Below are 25,881 nucleotides of genomic sequence, written 5' to 3' on the forward strand. Positions count from 1 at the left end.
CCAGGAGCGCCTGTGGGGCAGATGGCCCAGCCCCAAGACTTCCCGGCCCTGCCAGCCTCAGGCTTCACCCACCCTCACGCCAACTGTGGGCAGAGCCCAGGGGAAGGCAGGAGAGCCAGCGCCTGGCTGGGAACATCCCTGAGGGGCCCACACTCCAGGGCCGGGGGCCTGACCTGGGGCTCACACGCCCGGGTGGCGGCCAGACCCGCTGCAGCATGAGACACGTGTCACCTACCTTGGGCTGGCAGGCTGGCCCCGCTGCCCACAGCCCTGGGACGTGGCCCCACCTGCGACAGGGGTGTGGAGGGGCAGCCTCCAGGCCTGGCCACATGCTCTGCTGTTCCTGCTCCTGCTCCAGGATGGTGCTGGGAAGGGGTGAAGCCCCCGCTGTGGCCACACACCTGGGACTTCCTTCTCCACCTAATGGTGCCCCAGCAGCCGCTAAGGAGTCTGCTGGGTCCTGCACTAGGATGGTCCTAACTCCTTCTGCCTTCCAGATCAGACACTCAGCGCTGGGGGCCCCTCGTGTCCCGGGGCTGGGGCACCATCCTGCCCGCCATGGGGGTGCACTCCTCCCAACAAGCCTGGTCTCAGCTTACCTGGGAGCACATCCTGGCCCTCGGGCACCCATCAGGCCGTCCCTGTGCACCTGGCTCCCACCCTTCCAGCTAACAGCGGGAACTGGGGCGAGGGGTATGTGGGGCAACAAGACCTTGGGACTCCAGAGGACCCTGCACTCCACTCTGTGCTCTTGCCTGGGTTTAGGGCCGCCCGGTGGTCCTGCTGCCAGATGCCTGGGCCCTGCTGTGTCCCCCATCCTTGCAGGGAACCAGAATGTGGGGGCAGGGCATCAGACAGTGGTGATGATGTCACCTGGCGGGTGCAGAGGAAGCCTGAGGGGCCGGGTGGGGGGGCTGGCGCAAGGCCGCCTGGCTGGGCCTTGGCGTTCCCCCAGAACGGCGATGGCAAAAGCAGATGGAGACGTGGAAAAGTACGGGAGCAAGTGGGGTGAGGACTCCACAGGGTCCCCTGTGCCCTTCCCTGTTCCTGAAGCCCACACCTGAGTCCTGCACAGGGCAGATGCTTCCACACCCTGGGGGGCTGCACCTGGCTCCTGGCTGGGCCCCAGCTTGGTTCCACTGCCCTGGGCCCTGGGAGCTCGGCTGAGCGGGGTCCGCAAGGCCTTGCTGTGTTTCTGGGCCGTGGGCCGGGGTGAGGGCCGGGAGAAGGAGCCAGCCCAGAGCCTGGCGTGCAGGGAGTGCGTGGCCAGCACCCGTGACAGGCGAGGCTGCCTGCTGGCGTGGAAGAAGTGTCCATGGCACCCCAGGCCTGGTCCGCAGTGGGGTGGGTGGGGAGCTGGTGGGCTCTGGGGTCCTCGGCCGACCTGCCCCTACGCCTGCCCTGGCTTGTCAGCTCCCAGCAGCAGCCATTCTTGATGGATTTTCCAGAAAATGGGATGTGGCCAAACATTCTCAGGCTTTTTCTTCTTTCCTTCCTCCTGTGGCCTTTGTGGGAGCTGCTCCCCATGCCTAGGGGCAGGTTTGAGAGCCTGTCCCCTCCCCGGGGCTGTTTCACAGCTGTGTCCCTTGCAGGGGGCCTGCCTGTGTTTAACCGTGGCCTCTGCAGCACCCCTCGCCCCCTAGAGCTGCTGCTTCTCAGGTCCCGCTGCCTCATTTCTCCCTGAAGCGTTGGTTCTGCCGCCGCTGCAGCTGCTGGAAAGTCCCTCCTCAGGTCTAACTGCTGTTCCTCATGGCACAGTGCCCCCCTCGGGCATGGTGCTTGGGCAGTGAGTGGGAGTCCGGCTGCCTTACCCTGTCTCGAGAATGGCCTCTTGCTGGTCTTCCAGTCGCTGGCCTGTCCCATCCCACAGTGGGATGCTGTGGACACCCAGCAGTGCGGCTGTGGGGCCCCCCATCCTTACGGGCAGTGGGGAGCACCTCAGCCCATGTCCCTACCTTGGTGTAGAAGAGGGGGCGGCAGAGAAGCTGAGTTCAGTTAGGGGGGAAGCGGTGGCCCTGCCAGAGGGGCTGTTCCCTGTGTGCCTGGCCCCCAGATCCTCTCCCCTCCTGGAGCCCAGGGCACTGGCACAGGCTCTCTGAGTGTCCCACAGCCCATGGGAGAAGGGAGCTGCACCCCCAAGCGTGCCCCCCATCCACAGATGGAATGAGAAGCTCCGGGAGCCAGGTGCCCAGCTCCTCGTCTATCTGGGCACCCAGCCCGGGTCAGGGCCCAGCTCCACTGTCAGTGGCTGGTGCTGCTTCCTGGCATGGAGAAGGCCTCGTCTGCTCTGTCCCCCTCTGCTGGGGTGGCTTCTGGTCCCCTTTATTGGTTCCCCTCTGAAGCCCCTGCCCTGGCCCCGGGTCCCACTGGGCAGCCTGTGTGTGCGTCTCTCCTGCGCTAGGGTAGGCTGCTGTGGGAGTGGAGCTCCGATAAGCAGGGCTGGAGGCTGGCAGGGGCCGGGCGGGCGCTTAGGAATGGAGGCCGCCCTGCCTTAGGCCTGGCTGCCAGGTGGTCATTGCTGGGAAGAGCAGGTCTGGGCGGAGGCACCTGCTGGGTCACGTGTGGGGAGGGTGACACCTGGGGAAGTAGAGGCCCATGGCAGGCGGCTAGGCCTCGGGGGCCCGGGGAGCAGGGGGGTGGCGTGCAGAGCTGGGGAGGGAGCCACAGTCCCTGTGCCAGGAGCACTACTGGGAGTGCGTGGGACCAGGAGAGGCACTCAGGGTGGGCAACGTGGTGACCCCGGAGGTGCGTGAGGCCGAGGGAACATGGAGTTTCGGTTTGCCCCGGCTCTCTGGCTTCTCACCTCCTTGTCATCAGCACCAGGACCTGGTTTGTAACTCAGGCAGCTCTGAAAAGAGAGACATGCTGCCGCCCTGTGGTTTCTGTTGCTTTTTCTCCACTGACTACTGACGGACTGTTTTTCCCACAGCTGTGACCAATTGTGCTTCTTTTAATTGCCTGGTTTTTTTTTTTTTTTTGAGTTTTCCTTTTTTTCCTCTGTCCCTCCCTCCCTTTTTCTTTTTCTTTTTCTTTCTTTTTTTTTTTTTGAGATGGAGCTTCACTCTTGTTGCTCAGGATGGAGTGCTGGAGTGCAGTGGCGCAATCTCAGCTCACTGCAACTTCTGCCTCCTGGGTTCAAGTGATTCTCCTGCCTCAGCCTCCTGAGTAACTGGGATTACAGGTGCCCACCACATCACCCAGCTAATTCTGTATTTTTAGTAAAGATGGGGTGTCTCCATGTTGGTCAGTCTGGTCTTGAACTCCTGACCTCAGGTGATCCGCCTGCCTTAGCCTCCCAAAGTGCTGGGATTACGGGTGGGAGCCACCGCACCTGGCTCCTTCCCCTTCCCCTTTTCCTTCTCTTCTCTCTCTCTGTCCTCCGTTTCTTTCCTTTCTTTTCTTGTTTTTCTTTTTTTTTTTTTTTTTTTTTTTTTTTTTTTTTTTGAGACGGAGTCTCTCTCTATTGCCCAGGCTGGAGTGCAGTGGTGTGATCTTGGCTCACTGCAACCTCGGCCTTCCGGGTTCACGTGATTCTCCTGCCTCAGCCTCCCGAGTGGCTGGGACTACAGGCGCCCACCACCACGCCCATCTAATTTTTGTATTTTTAGTAGAGACGGGGTTTCACCCTTTTGGCCAGGATGGTCTTGATCTCGTGATCCACCCTCCTCAGCCTCCCAAAGTGCTGGGATTACAGGCAGGAGCCATTGCACCCGGCCCCTTCCCCTTCCCCTTCCCCTTCCCCTTCCCCTTCCCCTTCCCCTTCCCCTTCCCCTTCCCCTTCCCCTTCCCCTTCCCCTTCCCCTTCCCCTTCTCTTCTCTTCTCTCTCTGTCGCCTCCCTTTCTTTCCTTTCTTTTCTTGTTTTCTTTTCTGTTTTTTTTTTTTCAGATGGAGTCTCGCTCTGTTGCCCAGGCTGGAGTGCAGTGGTGTGATCTCGGCTCACTGCAAGCTCCGCCTCTGGGGTTGATGCGATTCTCCTGCCTCAGCCTCCCAAGTGGCTGGGACTACAGGCCCCCGCCACCACGCACGGCTAATTTTTGTATTTTTAGTAGAGATGGGGTTTCACCCTGTTGGCCAGGATGGTCTCGATCTGTCTATCTCGTGATCCACCCACCTCAGCCTCCCAAAGTGCCGGGATTACAGGCGTGAGCCACCGCGCCCAGCCTCTTTCTTTTCTTTCTTTCTCTTTCAAGACCGGGTCTTGCTCTGTTGCCCAGACTGGACTGCAGTGGCACAATCAGAGCTCACTGCAGCCTCGACCTCCCTGGCTCAAGTGATCATCCTGCCTCAGCCCCCTGAGTAGTTGGAACTACAACTACACACCACCATGCCTGGCTGATTCTTTTTTTTTCGTTGTAGAGATGGGGTCTTGCTATGCTGCCCAGCCTGGTCTCAAACTCCTGGCCTCAAGCAGTCCTCCCTGCTCTGCCTCCCAAAGCACTGGGATTACAGGCATAAGCCACCACACCCAAATTCCTTTTTTTCTTTTTAACTGGAATAGTTGACTTTTTCGTTCTTAGCTGTGTCGGGAGAGTATTTTTGGTCTTCAATATGTCATCTAAGTTGGTAGTGCTTTTCTCAGCTTGTAGTTTGTTTTCTGATTTTATATTTTGCGTAGAAGTTGTGTGTTTTAGATGGAGTTAGGTCTGCTGGTCTTTGATGTTTTATTTATTTATTATTTATTTATTTTTGAGGTAGAGTCTCGCCCTTTCACCCGGGCTGTGGTACAGTGATGCAATCTCAGCTCACTGCAGCCTTGACCTCTCTGGGCTCAAGTGATTTGTCTCACCTCCGCCTCCCGAGTGCTTGGGGCCCCAGGCGCATGCCACCATGCCTGGCTCATACATACTTTTTGTAGATATGGGGTCTCACTGTGTTGCCCAGGGTAGTTTCTAAATCCTGGGCTCAAGCGATCCTCCCGTCTTAGCTCCCACGGTGCCGGGTTACCGGCGTGCGCCCCTGGGCCCAGCCGTCTTGGATTCTCCTGGGTTTATGCCTCAAGATGGCGCCTGCTCCCCGGTGCTCCCTGGTAGCCTGGTAGTGAGCCTGCTTGTCACACATTCATACCTGGTTGTGGTCCCACAGTGGGACCACCCTGCTGGGTTAGGAGATGGGGGGCCCTCGGGTCTGTGTGGGGACTGTGGACAGGGTTGGGAGGCCTTGGCTCTATGGAGGGACTGTGGACGGGACGGGGGACCTTGGCTCTCGGGGGTGACTGTGGACAGGAAATTGGGGGACCTTGGCCCTGCATGGGATGGGTTGGGGGTCCGTGCCCATCCTGGCCCTGGGTGGACAGGTCTGTGTGGCACTCGGCATAGGGCTGAGATGGGTACAGATGGCTGAGGCCCCCAGGCCTCTCCTGGCTTGGTTTCCCGAGAGGAGCGTTCATTTGGGTCTTCCATCAGAAGGACCTCCTGACCTCTGGGAGTGGGGAGGGAGCTCAAGGGTGGGAGGCCATAGCTTGGGGATGCTGAAAGTGTGTGGGGTGGGCCCAGGGATGGCCTCCTGGCCTACTAGGGGCTCTGGCCCTGACCCACTGCCACTCACTCCTCAGAGACGTCTCCCACAACTTGCTCCGGGCGCTGGACGTCGGGCTCCTGGCGAACCTCTCGGCACTGTCAGAGCTGTGAGTGTCCCCCAGCCACGCCAGCATGCAGGGCTCATTCCAGACGGGCCGGCGGCACCGCCTCTTGCTGCTCGGCTGTGGGGGCTTCCATCAGCTTTGCCGAATCCCCCCTCTCTTCCAGGGATATAAGCAACAACAAGATTTCTACGCTAGAAGAAGGAATATTTGCTAATTTATTTAATTTAAGTGAAATGTAAGTTGTGGTTCTTTGGGTGGGTGTCAGTGGCTGGCCCCCAGGCCCCCAGCATCCCTTCTGCCCTCCCAGTTGGTCTGTGTCCCATTCCAGGCTTGAGACCAGATCCTGGGGGCAGTTCACTGCCTGCTTGGAGCCCCCCAGGGCCGGCTTGGTTGGGGCAGGGGAGGCGGTGCTGTCAGGGTGGCTCCAGGACCTGGTTGCCGGTGAGGGGCTGGCGTAGACCCTTCCCACCAGACCTGGTCCCCAACTCCTGCCCCTGCCTTGCAGAAACCTGAGTGGGAACCCGTTTGAGTGTGACTGTGGCCTGGCGTGGCTGCCACGATGGGCAGAGGAGCAGCAAGTGCGGGTGGTGCAGCCCGAGGCAGCCACATGCGCTGGGCCTGGCTCCCTGGCTGGCCAGCCTCTGCTCGGCATCCCCTTGCTGGACAGTGGCTGTGGTGAGTGCCAGTGGGTGGGGCCAGCTCTGTCCCTTCCAACCAGGTGGGACCTGGGCCCTGCAGACACCTGGGAGGGCTCAGGAAGGCCTCTCTAGGGAGGGCCTCTGGGCCAAGAGAGCAGCATGGGAGCCTGTGAGTGTGGCGGGTGGATGGGGGGCATGGGGTGGAGCCAGGAGGAGGGTAACCCAGGGTCTACGGCTGCCTCTTCTAGGTGAGGAGTATGTCGCCTGCCTCCCTGACAACAGCTCAGGCACTGTGGCAGCAGTGGCCTTTTCAGCTGCCCACGAAGGCCTGCTTCAGCCAGAGGCCTGCAGTGCTTTCTGCTTCTCCACTGGCCGGGGCCTTGCGGCCCTCTCGGAGCAGGGCTGGTGCCTGTGTGGGGCAGCCCAGCCCTCCAGTGCCTCCTTCGCCTGCCTGTCCTTCTGCTCTGGCCCCCTGCCGCCTCCTGCGCCCGACTGTGGGGGCCCAACCCTCCTCCAGCATGTCTTCCCTGCCTCCCCAGGGGCTGCCCTGGTGGGGCCCCATGGACCCCTGGCCTCTGGCCAGCCAGCAGCCTTCCACATCGCTGCCCCGCTCCCTGTCACTGCTACACGCTGGGACTTCGGAGATGGCTCCCCCGAGGTGGATGCCGCTGGCCCGGCTGCCTCGCACCGCTATGTGCTGCCTGGGCGCTATCATGTGACGGCTGTGGTGGCCCTGGGGGTCGGCTCAGCCCTGCTGGGGACAAACGTGCAGGTGGAAGCGGCACCTGCAGCCCTGGAGCTCGTGTGCCCGTCCTCGGTGCAGAGTGACGAGAGCCTCAAACTCAGCATCCAGAACCGTGGTGGTTCAGGCCTAGAGGCCGCCTACAGCATCGTGGCCGTGGGCGAGGAGCTGGCCCGAGGTGAGTGCCTCCTGCCCACCTCCTCTTCCTCCCCAGGGCCGTCTGGGTGGGGCAGAGCCTGGTACCCCCATCTTAGGCCCACACTGACCGTTGACACCCTCATTCCCACCGGTCTCCAGTGGTGCACCCGCTCTGCCCCTCGGACACGGAGATCTTCCCTGGCAACGGGCACTGCTACCGCCTGGTGGTGGAGAAGGCAGCCTGGCTGCAGGCACAGGAGCAGTGCCGGGCCTGGGCCGGGGCCGCCCTGGCCATGGTGGACAGTCCCGCCGTGCAGCGCTTCCTGGTCTCCCGGGTCACCAGGTGCCTGCCCTCAACCCCCGAGGGGCCAGAGGTTGGGGGATCTCAAAAACACTGGGGCAGAGCCCGCGGCTGGGGAGGCTCAGGTGGAGAGAGACGGAGCTGGGCCAGCCCTGGTGAGGAGATGGCGCCGGCCAGCAGGGCCATTCCTGTCAGCTCTGCAGATACAGAGGCAGACGTGAGCTGGGGGCAGCCTCTGGACACTCCTGGGGCACGCCATATGGGAGGTGGCCTGCATGGAGATCCCTGCCAGTGCCCACAGGCCCCGTGGGTGGGTGCTACTGTGAGCCTGGGCTGGTGGGCCTTGCTCTCTGGGCTCTGAGCCTCAGTTTCCCCATCTGGAAAGGGGGACAGTGATGAGGCTCTGGACAGGCTACTGTGAGGGTAGGAGGATGGAGGAGTGCCCTGAGCCCCTGCCATCCCACACCCGCCCGCAGGAGCCTGGACGTGTGGATCGGCTTCTCGACTGTGCAGGGGGCAGAGGCGGGCCTGGCGCCGCAGGGCGAGGCCTTCAGCCTGGAGAGCTGCCAGAACTGGCTGCCCGGGGAGCCACACCCAGCCACAGCTGAGCACTGCGTCCGGCTCGGGCCTACCGGGTGGTGCAACACTGACCTGTGCTCAGCGCCACACAGCTACGTCTGCGAACTGCGGCCCGGAGGTGTGCAGGGGCCAGGCGGGGGTCCTGAGACACTGGCTATGGTTAGGGGTCTGCTGAGGGCCCGCGGTGGAGGTGGAGGAGCTGGTGGGGGCTCTCGGGCTGCTCGGTCCCCAGTCTGTTGGCCCTGGTGTCCTGGGCCCTGGCCCGGCACCTCACTGCACACTCACCACCCCAGGCCCAGTGCAGGATGCCGAGAACCTCCTCGTGGGAGCACCCAGTGGGGACCTGCAGGGACCCCTGACGCCTCTGGCACCGCAGGATGGCCTCTCAGCCCCGCACGAGCCCGTGGAGGTAGTTGGCCCTCCACGTTCTAGAACCCACTCTCCTGCTTGCCCCTGGAGGCCTTGCCTACCCTGCCCACTGTGGGCCTCGCTAAAAAACTTGGTGGCCTTAATGCTGCTTGTGCCTAGTGAAGATGGTTGGGAAAACTCAGAGTGCAGAGAGGAAAGTGTTGACTCATGTTACCCCCAGGCCTTTTCTCTGAGTGCTTGCAAGTTATTTCTGAAAGGCAGGTCAGGGGTCCTGCTGCCCATGGACAGTTTCCATCGGAGTCTTCCTTGTGAGCAGCAGGAGCATGGCCTGTGGGGGTCTGATGGCTCACTTCCCTTCCTTCCCCTCTTTCTGGGGAAGTTTGGGTCGGGGAGTCTGGGCTTCAGGCTGGGGTGGAGTTTGCGGAGCTGAGGCGGCCCCCTACCCTCCAGGTCATGGTATTCCCGGGCCTGAGTCTGAGCCATGAAGCCTTCCTCACCACAGCCGAATTTGGGACCCAGGAGCTCCGGCGGCCTGCCCAGCTGCGACTGCAGGTGTACCGGCTCCTCAGCGCAGCAGGTGGGACTCTGGGGTGGTGGGCACCACAGGGCTCGGGGTGGCCTCTTTGAGCTCTCACGTCTGCCTGTCCCGTGGCCACCAGAGCGGTCACCTGTCTCTGGTGGACAGAGCTGGAGTTCCAGAGACACCAGCTCGTTCCAGGTGTCCCGGGGATGGATCGGGTCGGGCCTGCCTGGGGGCCGGCCTGGGTCAGTCAGCTGGCTGGAGGCAGGGACGCAGCACAGGGCTGGGAGTGCTGCCCAGGCGGGGAGACCTGTTCTCACAGCAAAGCCAGGCTTGCCAGTGCAGGCAGGTGGGCAGCTCTGACGGTGGCCTGTGGGCGAATCAGGGCCCCAACACCCTCCCCTCTTCGCAGGGACCCTGGAGAACGGCAGCGAGCCTGAGAGCAGGTCCCTGGACAACAGGACCCAGCTGGTCCCCGAGTGCATGCCGGGGGGACGCTGGTGCCCTGCAGCCAATGTCTGCGTGCCGCTGGACGCCTCCTGCCACCCCCAGGCCGGTGCCAATGGCTGCACGTCAGGGCCGGGGCTACCTGGGGCCCTCTATGCGCTATGGAGAGAGTTCCTCTTCTCTGTTCCTGCGGGGCCCCCCGCGCAGTACTCGGTGTGTGGCCCTGACCTGAGTCGGTCCCCTGCATCTCCTCAGGCCACCTTCTTGTCTGCTGCCCAAGGTCTGGGTCTGCTCACCAGACGCACCCAGTCTGCAGGCCACTCCCATGTCCCTGCCACCTCCAACCTCTGACCTCCAACCTCCGACCTCTGCAGTGCCCTTGCTCCTCTCCCAATGGGAGAAGCTCTCACCTGGGCTCTCGGCACGTGCTGTGCCTCCTCGTCCCCTCTCCTGGCACAGCTGTTCCTTCCTGCCTGCCAGATCTCGGCCTGTGTCCTCTCCCCTGGTGTCCCCCTGTCCGCAGCTGTCCTGCTTGTCCCTGTCATGAGCACCGTGGGGAAGTTCCCTGAGGCCTGGCTGACGAAGTGGGGAGCCCTTCCTGTCCACCCTCCTCCCTCGTGCAGGGGTCCACGGGCCATGACCATGAGGACATGATGCAGCCCTGCCTCCCTTGCCACAGGTCACCCTCCATGGCCAGGATGTCCTCATGCTCCCTGGTGACCTCGTTGGCTTGCAGCACGACGCTGGCCCTGGCGCCCTCCTGCACTGCTCGCCGGCTTCCGGCCACCCCCAAGCCCTGTACCTCTCTGCCAACGCCTCGGCCTGGCTGCCCCACTTGCCAGCCCAGCTGGAGGGCACTCGGGCCTGCCCTGCCTGTGCCCTGCGGCTGCTGGCAGCCACGGAACAGCTCACCGTGCTGCTGGGCCTGAGGCCCAATGCTGGGCTGCGGCTGCCTGGGCGCTATGAGGTCCGGGCAGAGGTGGACAATGGCGTGTCCAGGCATAACCTGTCCTGCAGCTTCAACGTGGTCTCCCCAGTGGCTGGGCTGCGGGTCATCTACCCTGCCCCCCGCAACGGCCACCTCTACGTGCCCACCAATGGCTCAGCCTTGGTGCTCCAGGTGGACTCTGGTGCCAACGCCACGGCCACGGCTCACTGGCCTGGGGGCAATGTCAGCGCCCGCTTTGAGGCTGCCTGCCCTGCCCTGGTGGCCACCCTCCTGCCTGGCTGCCCCTGGGAGACCAACGATACCCAGTTCTCAGTGGTAGCACTGCCGTGGCTCAGTGAGGGGGAGCACGTGGTGGAGGTTGTGGCAGAAAACAGCGCCAGCCGGGCCAACCTCAGCCTGCGGGTGACGGCAGAGGAGCCCATCTGTGGCCTCCGTGCCACGCCCAGCCCTGAGGCTCGTGTGCTGCAGGGAGTCCTAGTGGTGAGTACGGCTGAGGCTCTGCCACCAGCCCCCAGGCAGGTGCCCGCAGACAGGGTGCCCACACAGGGCGCTACGCCTGGCTTCCCAGTGAGAGCGGCAGCCCAGTTACTGGGGACATCAGCCCTGGGCAGGTCCTGCTGGCTGGCTCCTCAGGCTACCTGGTGGGCTCTAAATTCCTGGAAAGTTGCAGCTCACACAGCGGCTCCGCTAACACATTCCACCGTCTCATTTCACGAAATGAATTTAAAACTCCACCCCCCAACCTCACGCGAACCCCCGCAAGTCTGTCACACCCTCTGCTGTGTTCTTGCCTGTCTAAAGCGAGTGGCTTTTGAGGTGAAGACTGAACCTCTGATGGGAAACTGCGGGCCGCCTGCGGTGCTGCCATGCTGGGCACATGCGGCACAGGGCTGTCTCCAGGGGCCTTGGGAGGGGCCGTTTCTGATGGCCCCGGCGTGACCTGTGCAGCCTATCCTGGGTTCTGTCAGCCGATGTGGGTCCTGTCTCTGAGGCCCATGTGCCTCCCCTCACTGCTCCGAGCTCTGTGGTTGAGGAGGTGGGGCAGGAGCCCCAGGGGGGTCTGAGAGGACTCAGAGAGAGGGTGACTCTTTGTAGCTGGTACTAGGTCTGCTTTACAGATGGGGAAACTGAGGCACAGATTGGTTGAGGCATCAGTAGTACAATGTGGCTGGTTGGAGAGCTGGATAGTCAGTGCCCCCGTCTAGGCTTGGCTCCCATGGCATGCAGAGCCCCGAGCACCTCCTCCACTCTGTGCCCTGCGTGGGACTCTCCAGCCCAATGGGAGGTGTGTCCAGGAGGCGACAGGCCAAGGGCAGAGCAGTCCTCCACAGAGTCCAGGCTGACACTAGTACCCCTGCAGAGGTACAGCCCCGTGGTGGAGGCCGGCTCGGACGTGGTCTTCCGGTGGACCATCAACGACAAGCAGTCCCTGACCTTCCAGAACGTAGTCTTCAATGTCATTTATCAGAGCGCAGCGGTCTTCAAGCTCTCAGTAGGTGGGCGGGGGGGTGGGGAGGGGAGGGGATGGGGCTGGGGTGTGAGGGGAAGGGAAGGGATGGGGAGGGGATGGGCTGGGGTGTGAGGGGAAGGAAAGGGATGGGGAGGGGAGGGGATGGGGTGGGGGCGTGGGGAGGGGAGGAGATGGGGTGGGGCGGGGCGGGGCGGGATGGGATGGGTTTGGGGCGGGCTCCACCTTCACCTCTGCTTTCTGCTCTGCTTTCTGCTGCCTGAGGACGCTGCCGTGGCTGTGGGTGAGTGGAGGGAGGGACGCCAAGCAGGGCCGGGCCTCTCACCTGCCGTCTGTGCCCACTGATGCCTGTCCCTGCAGCTGACGGCCTCCAACCATGTGAGCAACGTCACTGTGAACTACAATGTCACTGTGGAGCGGATGAACAGGATGCAGGGCCTGTGGGTCTCCACAGTGCCGGCCGTGCTGCCCCCCAATGCCACACTGGCACTGACGGCAGGCGTGCTGGTGGACTCAGCTGTGGAGGTGGCCTTCCTGTGAGTGACTCGGGGGCTGGTTGGGGGTGGGCACCAGGGTCTTGTCCCAGCCCCAGTCTCAGCTGAGGGATCCCCCGCCAGGGGGCTGCTTTTCTGAGCCTCAGTTTCCGTCTGTTGGGAGGTACTGGGTGCACAGGAGCCCTCCCTTGAGGCTGCACGGGAGTGGGGAGAGGCCTCAGCACAGCCTGGTGGGCCCTGAACAGAGGCCCAGGGCATGACTGCAGGGTGGAGCCTTGGCTGGGTCCTAAGCATCCCTGCCCCGCCACCGCGCACCCCTGTCCTGGTCCACTCACTGCCTCCCACCGCCGTGGCAGGTGGACCTTTGGGGATGGGGAGCAGGCCCTCCACCAGTTCCAGCCTCCGTACAACGAGTCCTTCCCAGTTCCAGACCCCTCAGTGGCCCAGGTGCTGGTGGAGCACAATGTCACGCACACCTACGCTGCCCCAGGTGAGGGATGAGGGGGTGAGGGGGCTGCTGCCTTTCAGGCCCTGAGCATGGGCACCCCCCAACCCCCCAGTCAACCCGCCCCCCTTCCTCCCCAGCAGCCCTCACTGTGACTCCACCTGGGCTGATGGCTTAGGCCCTTACTGGGGTGAGGGAGGGGCCAGGCACTGGGGGACTGGACAGGGAAGCTGGGCCCCCTGAACTGCTCCCTGGGCCTGGCTCTTGCTGCTCTGCTGCCCTGAGAGCAGCTGTACTTGGAGGTGGCGCTGTCCTCACCTGGTAGCCCTCAGTGCTGCCGCACCTGTGCTCCATCCCGCACATGGCCTGGGAACCTGGGACCCTTAGGGCTGGGCCACAGGTGCAGCCGTTCACCCCGGGCTCCTCAGGCGGGGACTTCTGCCAAGCGGGTAGGGAGCGGGTGGGGGTGCCACGGCCGCCCCACTTGGGCCTGTCCCCACAGGTGAGTACATCCTGACCGTGCTGACATCTAATGCCTTCGAGAACCTGACGCAGCAGGTGCCTGTGAGCGTGCGTGCCGCCCTGCCCTCCATGGCTGTGGGTGTGAGCGACAGTGTCCTGGTGGCCGGCCGGCCCATCACCTTCTACCCACACCCGCTGCCCTCACCTGGAGGTGTTCTTTACACGTGGGACTTCGGAGACAGCTCCCCTGTCCTGACCCAGAGCCAGCCGGCTGCCAACCACACCTACGCCTCGAGGGGCACCTACTGTGTGCACCTGGAGGTCAACAACACAGTGAGCAGCGCGCTGGCCCAGGCAGATGTGCGTGTTTTTGAGGAGCTCCGTGGGCTCAGCGTGGACATGAGCCTGGCCGTGGAGCAGGGAGCCCCCGTGGTGGTCAGCGCTGCGGTGCAGACTGGCGATGACATCACGTGGACCTTCGACATGGGGGACGGCACCGTGCTATCGGGCCCCGAGGACACAGTGGAGCATGTGTACCTGCGGGCGCAGAACTGTACAGTGACTGTGGCTGCAGCCAGCCCTGCCGGCCACCTGGCCCGGAGCCTGCACGTGCTGGTCTTCGTCCTGGAGGTGCTGCGCATCGAGCCCGCTGCCTGCATCCCCACGCAGCCCGACGCGCGGCTTACGGCCTACGTCACCGGGAACCCAGCCCACTACCTCTTTGACTGGACCTTTGGGGACGGCTCCTCCAACACAACCGTGCAGGGGCGCCCTACGGTGACGCACAACTTCACGCGGAGCGGCACGTTCCCCCTGGCGCTCGTGCTGTCGAGCCGTGTGAACAAGGCGCATTACTTCACCAGCATCTGCGTGGAGCCGGAGGTGGGCAACGTCACCCTGCAGCCAGAGAGGCAGTTTGTGCAGCTCGGGGACGAGGTCCGGCTCATGGCATGTGTCTGGCCCCCATTCCCCTACCGCTACACCTGGGACTTTGGCACCGAGGAAGCGGCCCCCGCCCGTGTTGGGGGCCCCGAGGTGACGTTCACTTACCGAGACCCAGGCTCCTATCTTGTGACAGTCACCGCGTCCAACAATGTCTCTGCTGCCAATGACTCAGCCCTGGTGGAGGTGCAGGAGCCTGTGGTGGTCACGGACATCAAGGTCAATAGCTCCCTCATGCTGGAGCTGCAGCAGCCATACCTGTTCTCTGCTGTCGGCCGTGGGCACCCCGCCAGCTACCTGTGGGATCTGGGGGACGGTGGGCGGCTGGAGGGTCCGGAGGTCACCCACGCTTACAACAGCATAGGTGACTTCACCGTCAGGGTGGCCGGCTGGAATGAGGTGAGCCGCAGTGAGGCCTGGCTCAATGTGACAGTGAAGCGGCGTGTGCGGGGGCTGGTTGTCAACGCCAGCCGCACGGTGGTGCCCCTGAATGGGAGCGTGAGCTTCAGCACCTCGCTGGAGGCCGGCAGTGATGTGCGCTATTCCTGGGTGCTCTGTGACCGCTGCACACCCATCCCTGGGGGCCCTACTATCTCTTATACCTTCCGCTCCGTGGGCACCTTCAGTATCATCGTCACGGCTGAGAACGAGGTGGGCTCTGCCCAGGACAGCATCTTCGTCTACGTCCTGCAGCTCATAGAGGGGCTGCAGGTAGTGGGCTGTGGCAGCTACTTCCCCACCAACCACACGGTACAGCTACAGGCTGTGGTCAAGGATGGCACCAACATCTCCTACAGCTGGACTGCTTGGTGGGATAGGGGCCCGGCCCTGGCCGGCAGCGGCAAAGGCTTCTCGCTCACCGCGCTCGAGGCCGGCACCTACCACGTGCAGCTGCGGGCCACCAACATGCTGGGCAGCGCCTGGGCCGACTGCAATGTGGACTTCGTGGAGCCTGTGGGGTGGCTGAAGGTGGCCGCCTCCCCGAACCCAGCTGCCGTCAACACAAGCGTCACCCTCAGTGCCGAGCTGGCTGGTGGCAGTGGTGTCTTATACACTTGGTCCTTAGAGGAGGGGTTGAGCTGGGAGACCCCTGAGCCATTTACCACCCACAGCTTCCCCGCGCCTGGCCTGCACTTGGTCACTGTCACAGCAGGGAACCCGCTGGGCTCAGCCAGCGCCACCGTGGAAGTGGGCGTGCAGGTGCCTGTGAATGGCCTCAGCATCAGGGCCGGTGAGTCGGGAGGTAGCTTCGTGGCGGCTGGGTCCTCTGTGCCCTTCTGGGGGCAGCTGGCCACGGGCACCAATGTGAGCTGGTGCTGGGCTGTACCCGGCGGCAGCAGCAAGCGTGGCCCTCACGTCACTATGGTCTTCCCGGATGCTGGCACCTTCTCCGTCCAGCTCAACGCCTCCAACGCAGTCAGCTGGGTCTCAGCCACACACAACCTCACGGTGGAGGACCCCATCGTGGGCCTGGTGCTGTGGGCCAGCAGCAAGGTAGTGGCGCCCGGGCAGCTTGTCCATTTTCAGATCCTGCTGGCTGCCGGCTCGGCCGTCACCTTCCGCCTGCAGGTCGGTGGGGCCAGCCCAGCGGTGCTCCCCGGGCCCCGTTTCTCCCACAGCTTCCCCCGTGTCGGAGACCACGTGGTGAGCGTGCAGGGTGAAAACCACGTGAGCTGGGCCCAGGCGCAGGTGCGCATCGTGGTGCTGGAGGCTGTGAGCGGGCTGCAGGTGCCCAACTGCTGCGAGCCTGGCATCGCCACAGGCACTGAGAGGAACTTCACAGCCCGCGTGCAGCGCGGTTCTCGGGTCGCCTACGCCTGGTACTTCTCGCTGCAGAAGGTCCAGGGCGACTCACTGGTCATCCTGTCGGGCCGCGACGTCACCTACACGCCCGTGGCTGCGGGGCTGCTGGAGATCCAGGTGCGCGCCTTCAATGCCCTGGGCAGTGAGAACCGCACACTGGTGCTGGAGGTCCAGGACACCGTCCAGTATGTGGCCCTGCGGAGCGGCCCCTGCTTCACTAACCGCTCGGCATGGTTTGAGGCTGCCACCAGCCCCAGCCCCCGGCGCGTGGCCTACCACTGGGATTTTGGGGACGGGGCCCCGGGGCAGGACACAGATGAGCCCCGGGCCGAGCACTGCTACCTGAGGCCTGGGGACTACCGCGTGCAGGTGAACGCCTCCAACCTCGTGAGCTTCTTCGTGGCGCAGGCCACGGTGACTGTCCAGGTGCTGGCCTGCCGGGAGCCAGAGGTGGACGTGGTCCTGCCCCTGCAGGTGCTGATGCGGCGCTCACAGCGCAACTACCTGGAGGCCCACGTTGACCTGCGCGACTGCGTCACCTACCAGACCGAGTACCGCTGGGAGGTGTACCGCACCGCCAGCTGCCAGCGGCCAGGGCGCCCAACCCGTGTGTCTCTGCCTGGCGTGGACGTGAGCCGGCCTCAGCTGGTGCTGCCGCGGCTGGTGCTGCCTGTGGGGCACTACTGCTTTGTGTTTGTCGTGTCATTTGGGGACACGCCACTGGCACGGAGCATCCAGGCCAACGTGACGGTGGCCCCCGAGCGCCTGGTGCCCATTATTGAGGGTGGCTCGTACCGCGTGTGGTCAGACACACAGGACCTGGTGCTGGATGGGAGCGAGTCCTACGACCCCAACCTGGAGGATGGCGACCAGACACCACTCAGTTTCCACTGGGCCTGTGTGGCTTCGACACAGGTCAGCGCGTTGCAGGGCCGTCCTCCCTGCCCCTCACCCGCCCATATGCACAAGCCCAGAGAACAACCATCACATCACCAGGGCTGGCCCGTCCTCAGTGCCTGGCGGGCCCTATCCCAGCATGGGGAGAGGATCTCCCGAGCCGTCCACTGGGCTGGGCTCTGCTTTGAGACTGGGTGGGGCTCTCATGCCGCGTCGCCCCTTGTTCTTGGCCTGCAGAGGGAGGCTGGCGGGTGTGCCCTGAACTTTGGGCCCCGCGGGAGCAGCATGGTCACCATTCCACGGGAACGGCTGGCGGCCGGTGTGGAATACACCTTCAGCCTCACCGTGTGGAAGGCCGGCCGCAAGGAGGAGGCCACCAACCAGACAGTAGGTGCCGCCTGCCCCTTGGTCACACACCTCAGACAGCCCAGCATCCCTGCTCATCCACTGTTTTCTGTATTTTAGTGCTCGCAGAGGCCGTACGCTCTCCCTTAACTTTGTTTTTGATACAAATTCTGTTTAACACAACAGCCTGCTTCTGCTTTGCTTCTTTCCATACCTGTCACAGCTCCATGTACAATCTTCAAGCTACACACGCTCTAGTAATTGGTAAAAGCCACACAGTCGCCCAACACCACCAACCAAAGAGCCCCTTCCCACCCTGGATGCAGTCACTGTCCCCAGCCCATGTCCCTGTTCCTGGATGCGGTGGGCCGGTTCTCACCCTCGTGCTCCCCTCTCTGGACCAGCCAGGAGGCTTGGTGACCCTGAGCCCATGGCAGCCGCTCCTGCTGCTGTCAGGTGGGGCCTGCTGGTGCTCCAGAGCAGGTGTCTGTTCCCCAGGCCCTGCTTTCCTCAGCTAGCCTGATTAGGGGCCTGCCCAGAGGGGTCGTCTGAGGGGAGGGCATGGGAGCAGGTTCCATCCTGGCTCAGCCTGCTGACCCAGGCCCTGGCCCAGGGCTGCAGGAATCTGTGGGTCAGGCCCATACGCACGTCCCTTCCCACATGCACCCCTCAGGGGCCCTCAGTGAGCATTGCTTGCCTGTTGCCAGGCTCCAACTGGGTCCAGGACACCAGAACACACACCCTGGTGTCCTCTGCCCTGTGTACGCCCTTCCGCCACCCGGGTTGGGAGGTGGAAAACCGGATGAGCATCCTGGGAGGGGCTGAGCTCATAGGCGGTGGCCAGGCCCCTGGGAAACCTGGAGTTTGGGAGCAGCATCCTCCACGGGTCCCCTAGACCTTCCAGCAGGCCGAGTAGACCTGTGTCGGAGGTAACCCCACTCCATCCCCAGGTGCTGATCCGGAGTGGTCGGGTGCCCATTGTGTCCTTGGAGTGCGTGTCCTGCAAGGCACAGGCTGTGTATGAAGTGAGCCGCAGCTCCTATGTGTACCTGGAGGGCCGCTGCCTCAACTGCAGCAGCGGCTCCAAGCGAGGGGTGAGTGTTGCCCAGGGCGTGTGCGGGGTGGGGGTGGGTCCCATGGCCAAGGGGGCGGGACCTGCAGGTAGAAGCGAGGCTGACAGGGCAGAGGGTTCCGCCCACTCACCACCTCTCCTGGCTGCAGCGCTGGGCGGCACGTACCTTCAGTAACAAGACGCTGGTGCTGGATGAGACCACCACCTCCACGGGCAGCGCAGGCATGCGACTGGTGCTGCGGCGGGGCGTGCTGCGGGATGGCGAGGGATACACCTTCACGCTCACAGTGCTGGGCCAATCTGGCGAAGAGGAGGGCTGTGCCTCCATCCGCCTGTCCCCCAACCGCCCACCGTTGGGGGGCTCGTGCCGCCTCTTCCCGCTAGGTAACGTGCACGCCCTCACCACCAAGGTGCACTTCGAATGCACAGGTGAGTGCAAGCCTGCGTGGGGGGCGCGGTGGGATCCCCCGACTGTGACGCTGCGGAGCCCTTCTGTGATGCTGTGGGGTCCCTCAGGCTGGCATGACGCGGAGGATGCTGGCGCCCCCCTGCTGTATGCCCTGCTGCTGCAGCGCTGTCGCCAAGGCCACTGCGAGGAGTTCTGTGTCTACAAGGGCAGTCTCTCCAGCTACGGAGCCGTGCTGCCCCCGGGTTTCGGGCCACACTTCGAGGTGGGCCTGGCCGTGGTGGTGCAGGACCAGCTGGGAGCCGCTGTGGTCGCCCTCAACAGGTGAGCCAGGCCGTGGGGGGGCGCCCCTGAGACTGCCACCTGCTCACCCACCCCCCTCCACTCGCAGGTCTCTGGCCATCGCCCTCCCAGAGCCCAACGGTAGCACAACGGGGCTTACAGTCTGGCTGCATGGACTCACGGCCAGTGTGCTCCCGGGGCTGCTGCGGCAGGCTGACCCCCAACATGTCATCGAGTACTCCCTGGCCCTGGTCACTGTGCTGAATGAGGTGAGTGCAGGCTGGGAGGGAATCTCATATCTGCCACACAGGTGCTGGGGACCAAGACCTGTCCCCCTGCCTGGAGCCTTGCGGAGGGCTCACCCTGGGCCCCACAGACAAATCCCAGTGACCCTGAAGCAGCACCCTCTGCTCCCAGCAGCCACCCTCCCCTGTGCCTGCTTTCCGCAATGCGCCCCTGCTCCCAGCAGCCACCCTCCCCTGTGCCTGCTTTCCGCAATGCGCCCCTGCTCCCAGCAGCCACCCTCCCCTGTGCCTGCTTTCCGCAATGCGCCCCTGCTCCCAGCAGCCACCCTCCCCTGTGCCTGCTTTCCGCAATGCGCCCCCTGCTCCCAGGAGGGCTCCTGTGCTTACCCTGTTTTGCCCATGAAGAAACAGCTCAGTGTCACGGGTCAGTGCCCACATCACACAGCATCCAGCGCGTAACTGCACCCCGGGAGTGGTGGGCACATGCTGGCCTCCTGCCGGCCTCCTGCCCTGCTGACAGCTTGCTGTGCCCCCTGCCTGCCCCAGTATGAGCAGGCCCTGGACGTGGCGGCAGAGCCCGAGCACGAGCGGCAGAGCCGAGCCCAGATACGCAAGAACGTCACGCAGACCCTGGTGTCCCTGCGGGTCCACACTGTGGATGACATCCAGCAGATCGCTGCTGCGCTGGCCCAGTCCATGGTAGGACGGCCTCGCGTGCCCACCCCACCCTGCATGCCTGCCAGGGCACTGGGTTCAGCCCCCCAGGGTGGACGGGCAGCTTGGCCGAGGAGCTGAGCCTCCCAGCCTGGGCTCCTTCCTGCTGTGACCTTCCTCGGTCTCTGACCTGCCTCAGTAGCCTCAGCCGTTCTGCTGTCCTGCGTGAACCCAGGGTGCCTTTCAGGGGACCCAGGGTGTAAAGAGGGGCCCAGTTGTGGGGAGGGGCCGGGAAGATGCTGCTCTGTGCCCTCCCCTCCTCCCTTCTCCCCCTTCTCTCTGACTTGTGTGAAGAGGTGCCCTGTGTGGCCGGTGGACTGCATCACGTAGGCCCTGAGTAGAGGCCCTGGGTCAGGCGGAGCCCCAGGAGATGCTTAATAGGGAGGCTGTGGGGGTCCAGTCAGGCGGGCTCTCCAGCTGCAGGGCTGGGGGTAGGAGCCAGGTGAGGACACATGTAGAGAGGAGGGTGTGTGCAAGGAGTGGGCCTAAGAGCGGCGCTGGACACTGTCGGCTCCACACAGGGTCCCAGCAGGGAGCTCGTATGCCGCTCATGCCTGAAGCAGACGCTGCACAAGCTGGAGGCCATGATGCGCATCCTGCAGGCAGAGACCACTGCGGGCACCGTGACGCCCACCGCCATTGGAGACAGCATCCTCAACATCACAGGTGCCGCTGCCTGTGCTCCACACCATGCCACACCATCTCTCCGCCCCACACCACCCTTTTCTCCGCCTCCCTCCTCCCCCCAACCACCTCGCCCTTGCCCCATCCCATCTTTGTCCCCCTCCCCTTTCCGTGATTCCCATTCTCATTCCCTTCCCCCATTCCCATTCTCCTCCCCCTCCCCCTTCCCTATCCCATCCCTTTTCTCCATTCTCTCCCCCTTCTCCATTCCCCCATCCTCCCCCTCCCCTTGTCCATTCCATTCCCCTTATCCCCCTTCCCCTCCCTTTGTCCCTGCTCCTCCTTCTCCCCTTTCTCCTCTCTCTACCCTTTTCCTTCCTTCTTCCTACCTCTCCCTATCATCTCCCTCACCCTCATCCTCATCCCTATCCCCTTCCCCCTCCCCATCCCCCAACCTCTCTCCAGCTTCCCCCTTCCTTCTGCCTGCACCTCCCTCTCTGCCCCATCAGGTTCCCCCTTTTTCCCAGCCCCCACCCTCTGGCTCCCCCTTTCCCCTAGCCCCCATTTTCCGGCTCCCTTTTCTGCCTGCCCCCACCCTCTGCCTGCCTCTCCCTGCACTGACCTTACACCCGTCTGCAGGCGACCTCATCCACCTGGCCAGCTCGGACGTGTGGGGGCCACAGCCCTCAGAGCTGGGGACCGAGTCACCATCACAGATGGTGGCGTCCCAGGCCTACAACCTGACCTCCGCCCTCATGCGCATCCTCATGCGCTCCCGCGTCCTCAACGAGGAGCCCCTGACACTGGCGGGCGAGGAGATTGTGGCCCAGGGCAAGCGCTCAGACCCGCGGAGCCTCCTGTGCTATGGCGGTGCCCCAGGGCCTGGCTGCCACTTCTCCATTCCTGAGGCCTTCAGTGGGGCCCTGGCCAACCTCAGCGACGTGGTGCAGCTCATCTTTCTGGTGGACTCCAATCCCTTTCCCTTCGGCTATATCAGCAACTACACCGTCTCCACCAAGGTGGCCTCAATGGCCTTCCAGACACAGGCTGGCGCCCAGATCCCCATTGAGCGGCTGGCCTCAGAGCGCGCCATCACTGTGAAGGTGCCCAACAACTCAGACTGGGCTGCCAAGGGCCAGCGCAGCTCCGCCGATTCCGTTGTGGTCCAGCCCCAGGCCTCCGTCGGTGCTGTGGTCACCCTGGACAGCAGCAACCCTGCGGCCGGGCTGCACCTGCAGCTCAACTATACGCTGCTGGACGGTGCGTGCAGCGGGCGGGGCGCACGCGGCCCCCTGGCCTTGTTCTTGAGGGGAAGGCATTTCTCATAGTGCCTGCCTGGGTGTTTCTGGTGAAATCTGCTCTCTGCTTCATGGACTGCTGGGGGCCACGGAGAAGCAGGTGCCAGCTCTGGCGCAGAGGCTCCTGTGGCCTTTCAGGCCCATGGCAGCAGGCGGACTCAGGAGGGCTGTCGCGGGTGTCCCCCGGGTGGTTGAGCTTCCTGGTGGGCGTCTGACCTGCATGTGCTGCCCCCAGGCCGCTACCTGTCTGAGGAACCTGAGCCCTACCTGGCAGTCTACCTGCACTCGGAGCCCCGGCCCAATGAGCACAACTGCTCAGCCAGCAGGAGAATCCGCCCAGAGTCACTGGAGGGTGCCGACCACCGGCCCTATACCTTCTTCATTGCCCCAGGGTGAGCTCTGTGGGCTGGCCTGGCAGGGCATCATAGGTCAGCTTTGCCCGGGTTGCTGGCCCTATGGGAACAGCAAGCAGCGAGGGGACTGGACCAGGCATGGACTCTGGGCCCCTGACATCTGACCTGGTGGAGCCTGAGCTCAGTTCCACTGCCCCTTCCTCGCCCAGGACTGGAGAGCAGGCGGGGAGTTACCATCTGAACCTCACCAGCCACTTCCGCTGGTCTGCGCTGGAGGTGTCCGTGGGCCTGTACACGTCCCTGTGCCAGTACTTCAGCGAGGAGGACATGGTGTGGAGGACAGAGGGGCTGTTGCCCCTGGAGGAGACCTCACCCCACCAGGCCGTCTGCCTCACCCGCCACCTCACCGCCTTCGGCGCCAGCCTCTTCGTGCCTCCAAGCCATGTCCGCTTTGTCTTTCCTGTGAGTGGCCCCGTGCTCCTGGGAGCCTTTGCAGGGTTGAGGAGGGCCTGGGTGGGCTCGGCTCTATCTTGAGAAGGCGCCGCTTGCACGTGACCTCCTGGGCCTGGCGGCCATGTCCTCATAGGAGCCGACAGCGGGTGTAAACTACATCGTCATGCTGACATGCGCTGTGTGCCTGGTGACCTACGCGGTCATGGCCGCCATCCTGCACAAGCTGGACCAGCTGGATGCCAGCCGGGGCCGCGCCATCCCCTTCTGTGGGCAGCGGGGCCGTTTCAAGTACGAGATCCTCGTCAAGACAGGCTGGGGCCGGGGCTCAGGTGAGTGAGCGGGCGCAGCGGGATGGCAGGGCCTCCCCTGCTCTCACTGGCTGTGCGGGTTGCACCCTCTGGGAGTGAGTCTCGTCGCAGGCATCAGAACAAGGCAGTTTTTGCAGTGCTGTGTGAAGGGCTCATGTGTTAATCCTGGGAATGAGCTCATGGGCACTCACTGTCTCTGAGAACTAGGACAGCTCCTAGGTGGAAGTAGGTGCCAATCAATCAGGGTGGGCAGCCCACGTTTTGCATAGCAGCGTGGCCCCACAAGTGACATGAGCTGAGCCTGCGCAGAGGTGAGCATTGCTACCACTGCAGGAGACTGCATCCACCCACGATCCTGACTGCATAGCTCGTCTCTCAGACAGAGCCTCCCCGTGGCTGTTTCTTCAATAACCTTTTTGTTTTTGTTTGTTTTTGTCTTTTTTGGAGACGGAGTCTTGCTCTGTTGTCCAGGCTGGAATGCAGTGACGTGATCTGGGCTCACTGCAACTTCCAGCTCCCGGGTTTAAGCGATTCTCCTGCCTCAGCCTCCTGAGTAGCTGGGACTACAGGCGCCCGCCACCACGCCCAGCTAATTTTTCACCATGTCAGCCAGGCTGGTCACAAACTCCTGACCTCAGGTGATCCGCCTGCCTCGGCCTGCCAAAGTGCTGGGATGACAGGCATGAGCCACCACACCCGGCTGTGTTCCCATTTTTAATCTCAGTGCTGTGGTTTCGTCTTCGTTGGCCAGTTCTTTGTTTTGATTACCTACTTTTTAAAACTGTTGGCCGGGCACGGTGGCTCACGCCTGTCATCCCAGCACTTTGGGAGGCCGAGGCGGGCAGATCACAAGGTCAGGAGATCGAGACCATCCTGGCTAACACAGTGAAAGCCTGTTTCTACTAAAAAATACAAAAAATTATCTGGGCGAGGTGGCGGGTGCCTATAGTCCCAGCTCCTCAGGAGACTGAGGCAGGAGAATGGCGTGAACCCGGGAGGCGGGACTTGCAGTGAGCTGAGATCACACCACCGCACTCCAGCCTGGGCAACAGAGCAAGACTCTGTCTCAAAAAAAAAAAAAAAAAAAAATTGTCACCTGGGTCTGTCACTGGGAGAGAAGGAGGGGACACAGCTTCACGCTTTGTAGTCTCTGCATGAACTGAGGGACGGGTGTGTGGCGTGGGTCACTGGTTGTGGTGTGACAGGCGTGGATGGGTGTGCAGCGGGGGTTCACTGGTTGTGGTGTGGACTGAGATGTGTGCAGCCGTGTTTGCATGTCACAAGTTACAGTTCTCTCCGTGTAATTTAATTATGTCCTTGCGGCCTTGCTGTTTATTGGACAAACTGCAGTAACCGCAGCCCCTCATGTGTGGCAGAGCTGTGTAAAGCCTTGACTGCCCATGCGGCATCTTGAGTGCACAGAGGCCAAAGCTGAGACGACTTGCCTGGGATGCTACACGTGTTGGGCAGCAGACAGAGCCTCCCACCCCTCCCTCTTGCTCCCTAGGTACCACGGCCCATGTGGGTATCATGCTGTATGGGGTGGACAGCCGGAGCGGCCACCGGCACCTGGACGGTGATAGAGCCTTCCACCGCAACAGCCTGGACATCTTCCAGATCGCCACCCCGCACAGCCTGGGCAGTGTGTGGAAGATCCGAGTGTGGCACGACAACAAAGGTCTGTGTAGACCCTGCGGAGCTCTGCCTCTCTGCCCCCGCATTGGGGTGCCCCGCGAGCTTGACCTCCCTCCTGCACCTCTGCAGGGCTCAGCCCCGCCTGGTTCCTGCAGCACGTCATTGTCAAGGACCTGCAGACAGCCCGCAGTGCCTTCTTCCTGGTCAATGACTGGCTGTCGGTGGAGACGGAGGCCAACGGGGGCCTAGTGGAGAAGGAGGTGCTGGCGGCGAGTAAGGTCTCGTTCCATGTTCCTGCTGTGTGGGAGGTTGGGCGGGGTGGTCCTGCCCCAAGGCCTCCTGCAGCTGGGCCCTCCCTGCCCCCAGGCGACGCAGCCCTATTGCGCTTCCGGCGCCTGCTGGTGGCTGAGCTGCAGCGCGGCTTCTTTGACAAGCACATCTGGCTCTCCATATGGGACCGGCCACCTCGCAGCCGCTTCACCCGCATCCAGAGGGCCACCTGCTGCGTCCTCCTCATCTGCCTCTTCCTGGGCGCCAACGCCATGTGGTACGGGGCTGTTGGAGACTCTACCTACAGGTGGGTGCCGTAGGGGTCGGGACAGCCTCTTCCTGCCCAGCCCTTCCTGCCCCTCAGCCTCACCTGTGTGGCCTCCTCTCCTCCACACAGCGCGGGGCGTGTGTCCAGGCTGCGCCCGCTGAGTGTCGACACAGTTGCTGTTGGCCTGGTGTCCAGCGTGGTTGTCTATCCCATCTACCTGGCCGTCCTCTTTCTCTTCCGGATGTCCCGGAGCAAGGTGGGCTGGGGCTGGGGACCCGGGAGTACTGAGAAGGGAGCCTGGGCCTCCGCACCACGCCCAGGGCTACTCTCCAGTACTGCAGCCAGAGGGAAAGGTGCCCACCAAAGGCTGGCTCTCGGGAAGGGTCAACACACTTGAGCAGCCTTAGCTAGACCGACCAGGGAGAAAGAGAGAAGACTCAGATGCCAGAATCATGAAAGAACGAGGGCACTTCACTGCCAACCCTGCAGACGTTAACAGAACCTAAGCCCATGGTACGGACAACTGCACAGCAGCACACCAGAGAACTCAGAAGAAGCGAGCACACAGCTGCGCACGCTTCCGAAACGCTCTTCAGAAGAAAATCTCAGTACATCTACAGCAAGTGAAGAGGCCGAGTCAGTCCCTTAGAAACCTCCCACTGGCTGGGCACGGTGGCTCACGCCTGTAATCCCAGCACTTCAGGAGGCTGAGGTGGGCGGATCTTAGTCCAGGAGTTTGAGACCAGCCTGGGCAGACCCCATCTGTATAAAACATAAAAAAAAAAAAGAAAAAAAAGAAAAAAAAGAAATTCCCTAGCCGGGCGCGGTGGCT

At 63.1% G+C, this 25,881-nt stretch overlaps 1 protein-coding gene and 1 long non-coding RNA gene across 7 annotated transcripts in view; one reads left to right on the forward strand and one right to left on the reverse strand.

Annotated features, from left to right (window-relative positions):
- Positions 1–25,881, forward strand: part of PKD1 (polycystin 1, transient receptor potential channel interacting) — a 47,939-nt gene that overhangs the window by 11,028 nt on the left and 11,030 nt on the right. For 5 of the 6 annotated variants that reach the window (XM_030925043.1, XM_030925044.1, XM_030925049.1 and 2 more), the window contains exons 2-30: positions 5,553–5,624; positions 5,746–5,817; positions 6,088–6,257; positions 6,469–7,140; positions 7,260–7,443; positions 7,878–8,098; positions 8,274–8,389; positions 8,800–8,926; positions 9,282–9,529; positions 9,996–10,745; positions 11,626–11,757; positions 12,094–12,269; positions 12,584–12,717; positions 13,175–16,794; positions 17,014–17,163; positions 18,072–18,215; positions 18,343–18,622; positions 18,710–18,923; positions 18,991–19,150; positions 19,673–19,825; positions 20,362–20,506; positions 21,104–21,724; positions 21,998–22,154; positions 22,325–22,577; positions 22,702–22,897; positions 24,384–24,554; positions 24,641–24,784; positions 24,878–25,088; positions 25,179–25,305. In XM_030925043.1, coding sequence (XP_030780903.1) covers positions 5,553–5,624; positions 5,746–5,817; positions 6,088–6,257; positions 6,469–7,140; positions 7,260–7,443; positions 7,878–8,098; positions 8,274–8,389; positions 8,800–8,926; positions 9,282–9,529; positions 9,996–10,745; positions 11,626–11,757; positions 12,094–12,269; positions 12,584–12,717; positions 13,175–16,794; positions 17,014–17,163; positions 18,072–18,215; positions 18,343–18,622; positions 18,710–18,923; positions 18,991–19,150; positions 19,673–19,825; positions 20,362–20,506; positions 21,104–21,724; positions 21,998–22,154; positions 22,325–22,577; positions 22,702–22,897; positions 24,384–24,554; positions 24,641–24,784; positions 24,878–25,088; positions 25,179–25,305 — 9,820 coding nt within the window. The remainder of the gene's footprint in view (positions 1–5,552; positions 5,625–5,745; positions 5,818–6,087; positions 6,258–6,468; positions 7,141–7,259; positions 7,444–7,877; positions 8,099–8,273; positions 8,390–8,799; positions 8,927–9,281; positions 9,530–9,995; positions 10,746–11,625; positions 11,758–12,093; positions 12,270–12,583; positions 12,718–13,174; positions 16,795–17,013; positions 17,164–18,071; positions 18,216–18,342; positions 18,623–18,709; positions 18,924–18,990; positions 19,151–19,672; positions 19,826–20,361; positions 20,507–21,103; positions 21,725–21,997; positions 22,155–22,324; positions 22,578–22,701; positions 22,898–24,383; positions 24,555–24,640; positions 24,785–24,877; positions 25,089–25,178; positions 25,306–25,881) is intronic. The other variant, XM_030925048.1, reaches the window with a different exon arrangement.
- Positions 18,090–19,749, reverse strand: LOC115895234. Its single transcript, XR_004055432.1, has 3 exons — positions 19,514–19,749; positions 18,360–19,161; positions 18,090–18,121 (listed from the first exon to the last, which is right to left on the reverse strand). It is a non-coding gene; the product is annotated as an uncharacterized LOC115895234 (long non-coding RNA).

This window comes from Rhinopithecus roxellana, chromosome 20 (assembly GCF_007565055.1).
Source record: "Rhinopithecus roxellana isolate Shanxi Qingling chromosome 20, ASM756505v1, whole genome shotgun sequence".
Classification (NCBI taxonomy): domain Eukaryota; kingdom Metazoa; phylum Chordata; class Mammalia; order Primates; family Cercopithecidae; genus Rhinopithecus; species Rhinopithecus roxellana.